General features: G+C 40.0%; 1 protein-coding gene across 3 annotated transcripts in view; it reads left to right on the top strand.

Moving 5' to 3' along the window:
* ap4m1 (adaptor related protein complex 4 subunit mu 1) overlaps positions 1-3,900 on the top strand; it is a 19,465-nt gene that overhangs the window by 9,516 nt on the left and 6,049 nt on the right. For 2 of the 3 annotated variants that reach the window (XM_050038995.1, XM_050038994.1), the window contains exons 8-12: positions 732-794; positions 1,066-1,132; positions 1,371-1,427; positions 2,023-2,129; positions 3,615-3,706. In XM_050038995.1, the coding sequence (XP_049894952.1) occupies positions 732-794; positions 1,066-1,132; positions 1,371-1,427; positions 2,023-2,129; positions 3,615-3,706 (386 nt within the window). The remainder of the gene's footprint in view (positions 1-731; positions 795-1,065; positions 1,133-1,370; positions 1,428-2,022; positions 2,130-3,614; positions 3,707-3,900) is intronic. The other variant, XM_050038996.1, reaches the window with a different exon arrangement.

The raw sequence follows: 3,900 nt of genomic DNA, 5'->3' as shown, positions 1-3,900 counted from the left end.
TTAATAAAACCCTTCATTTAAAAACTGCATTTTGTGTTTACTTGTGTTATCTTTGACTAATGTTTAAATTTGTTTGATGATCTGAAACATTTAAGTGTGGAAAACATGCAAAAAAGTAAGAAATCAGGAAGGGGGCAAACACTTTTTCACACCACTGTATATACATATATACATATATATATACATACATACATACACACACACACACATACATATATATATATATATAAATTTATTTTTAGTGCATTTATATATTTATATGTATTTATAGTATATTTATAAATTTACATTTCATTTTATTTATAATATAATTCTATGTTAACATTTAATTATAGCATAATATATATATATATATATATATATATATATATATATTTTAGTATGTTTATATATTTACATTTAATTACTATATATATATATATTTGTATTTATTTGTCATATATTATATAGTCATTACATTATAGTCTTAATATGTATTTATATTTAATTTGATTTAAAATATATTTATTTATATATTTATTTATAGTGTTTTTATATTTGCATTTATAGAATATGAATTTTAAGAGTTGGAGGAGTGTATTTACAGGGCTTACAGAGGGTTTTATAAAATAACTGTTCTGTTCCAGTAAATAGTCGGGTCCTGGCTTGCTTTCCTCAAACAGACCTCACAGTTTCTGTTCTCTGTGTGTGTGTGTGTGTGTGTGTGTGTGTGTGTGTGTGTGTGTTTCCAGGGAGGGAAGAGTGAGATATTTGTGGATGTGATTGAGAGGATGTCGGTGGTCATCGGCTCCAACGTGAGTAACCTCAGCATGACAGCAGCAGCTCTCTGAAGCATCAAATCCAAACTCTGTAAACGTGTTTCAGTGTTTTTATTTCTCCATATTGGATGAGTGTTGTTGGAGACTTCTCTGTGATGGCTGTAAACATGACAGTAAATAATCTGAATCCTGCTGCTGCATGTTTCAGTGTTAAACTCTGTGTCTCTGCTGGACGATGATGATAATGATGATAATGATGATGATGATGATAATGATGATGAAACTCTGCTGATGGTTTGTGCTGCAGGGAGTTTTGATGAAGGCCGATGTTGAGGGAGAGATCAGAGTGAAGTGCTACATGCCGAGCTGCTCAGGTGAGTCTGCCACAAACAACACGTGCACGTGTCATCAGAAGCAGACAGGTGGTGTGATGCAGCTTTCTCTGTACTGACGGTGTAGACCTGACGTGTCAGAGAGAGGATCAGTGATCGTCTTCATTAACCTTCAGAGTGTGTCGTTTGTGACAGACCGATGATCTGTTTTTACTTTGTCTGGTCTTCACATGTGACTGAACGTTGTGTTCACTGTCTCTGACGTGTTGTCTTTGCTCAGCAGAGATGAGAATCGGCCTGAACGAGGAGTTCAGCATCGGCAAGTCACAGCTCAGAGGTAACACACACACACACATACTTGTTTTTATTACTCCGTGGGGACCTAAAAATTGGACCTGAAATTTTTTTCACGGTGGGGACCTCANACACACACACACACACACACACACACACACACGTCAGCTTCTATTCTTTTTGTTGACTCTGTTTGTGACCGTCATTAAACGTGTGTTATCCTGTCAGATTTATTAAAACCACTTTGTTTCCTCAGACATTTAATTTCCTGTCCAATCAGACAGAAACACTTTAATGTCTTTGATTATTTATGAACTTATTTCAGGGTGAATTTAAAGTCTGATTACAGTTTGTTTCCTGCTGCACAGACTTCATGATGATGGAGGACACTTTTATTTCCTTCATCACCTATTCAATTTTTTTTATATATTTAGTGTTCAGTGTGTGTTTTAGCTTCTGTGTTTTTATTGGCAGGTTGTGATGGAAGAAGTTAGAAAACCACTAAAATCCTCTCTGACCGTTTAACGATTCGTCGCCTTTGACTTGTTTGAAACGAGTCTCGTCAGTCGCTGCAGGAAGATGTTTCATTTAGTTTGAGGCGTTTGAATCAGGGTCTGACTTTGTGTTTCTCTCTTCAGGTTACGGAGCTGCTGTCCGTGTTGACGAGTGCAGCTTCCACCAGGCAGTCCGACTGGACGAGTTCGACACCAACCGGATCCTCCGACTGTGTCCGAGCCAGGGAGAGGTGACCTCATCAACTCACTGCATATCAGATCCCTGCTGCAGCATGCACGCTTGTGTTTAGAAGCTTTTGTCTGTGATTTTTCACGGTACAAAGTGTCGCCGTCACCGTTGTTCCCCAACTGTAGTGACGGTGCAGAGACGCAGAGATACAAAAGAAGAAAACCTTTCGGCCTCCATCGCACAGAAAGAATGTTTCAGGTTACAAAACAAGAGGCGCACCACACTGCCTTTTTTTTAATTTAATGGCTCAAGTAAAAAAAAATGCTTGCTGTACTTTGGTATCGTTGCCAGGCAACCACGCGATCAACTCCTCACCCTAACCTTCATTTATCCTGCAGTAATCAGTGTGTAGCTGCTGCCATGTTGAGGCAGAGGGTACTGTCTGTAGCTCTGGTTGAGGGTGAGAGGCTGTCAGCAGATAAACAGAGATCTGTGTGGGTACATGAGACCCTAAAAAAGAGGCTGGATCATGGGGAGTACCACCAGTTGGTCCAGGAGCTTCTCCTCCATATTTTAGGATGACTCAGGGGCAGTTTGACAACCTGCTGTCTATCATCAGGCCGTATAGCTCTGGGTATCCAGCAACCACCACCACCAGTTTCTCCTCCATTGTTCACCAACTGTAAACTTGTTGTCATCACCACCACAGAAGGCCCGCCTCTCAAATCATCCCATTGGACAATGGGGAAAAAAGCAGAGATGACGTGGGGTGCTTTTCTGCTCTAGGTTGAAGTTCGTTACCTTGAAGAGTTCAGAGCGCTACGGCAAAAACTCCAGGCGCGTCGCAACGTAAGAACAGCTACAAAAAGCCGCCTCCAGCTGCTAAAATGCTCTCTGTGTGAGCAGGGTTTCAGCAATGCTATAGTTACCGTGGTTATGTTTAGGCACAAAAACCACTTGGTTATGGTGTGGAAAAGATCATGCTTCAGCTTAAAATATCCAGTTTGGAGCCTAAAAAGCCGCCGGAAACACAGAAGTGATTCACTTAAACACAACCAGGTTTGTTTGTTGGTCTCAAAGTCGTCTGCAACTTGGCAGCCATCTTGCCAAAAGAAATCTACAGTTATCGTCTGTCGTGTTGAAGATGAGGAAGCAGAGGATGGTACATTTTGAAGTAAAGTGAAGAAGATGGTTTGATGTGATGGAACAGACTGTTTTACTTCTTATTGATGTCACAGTGGAATCAACACGTCTCTGAAACAGTTTAAACACAATCTGAACATCAGAACCTTGGTGAAACTAAAGCCTTTGTTTTCCTGCTGCAGAGCTTAACTGTGATGAAAGTCTCTAAGCTGCTTTCACAGATTCCTCCTGCAGCTTTTTAAATGTTTCAACACATTAATCACAGACTGCTCATTCAGATGAACCCGATCCATCATGTCCACTCCCGTTTTTTATTCACTCTCACATTTTATCTGTCAAACTGGACCAGATATATCATCTGACCCTGTATCTTCTTCATCTCCTCCTCTTCCTCCTGCTGCAGCAAACAGTGATGCAGTATCAGCTGAGTGACGATCTGCCGTCAGCGCCTCCTTTCCGTCTCTTTCCGACCATCGAGAGAGACAGCGGAGGAAGGTACAGTCCCACAGTCCCACCTTACCGAGTCTGAACACAGCTGCTGGTCACACACTTATACTTCCTGTTTATTTTTCTGTCCAAACACGATGTCACTGGCTGACCAATCTGGAAATCCATCTGTAAAAATAAATAAATAAATATATATATATATATATATATATATATATATATATATATATATATATATATAT

This window comes from Epinephelus moara, chromosome 24 (genome assembly GCF_006386435.1).
Source record: "Epinephelus moara isolate mb chromosome 24, YSFRI_EMoa_1.0, whole genome shotgun sequence".
Taxonomy (NCBI): domain Eukaryota; kingdom Metazoa; phylum Chordata; class Actinopteri; order Perciformes; family Serranidae; genus Epinephelus; species Epinephelus moara.
Note: the sequence above shows the minus strand (reverse complement) of the source record. Positions and strands in the feature narration are given on the sequence as shown.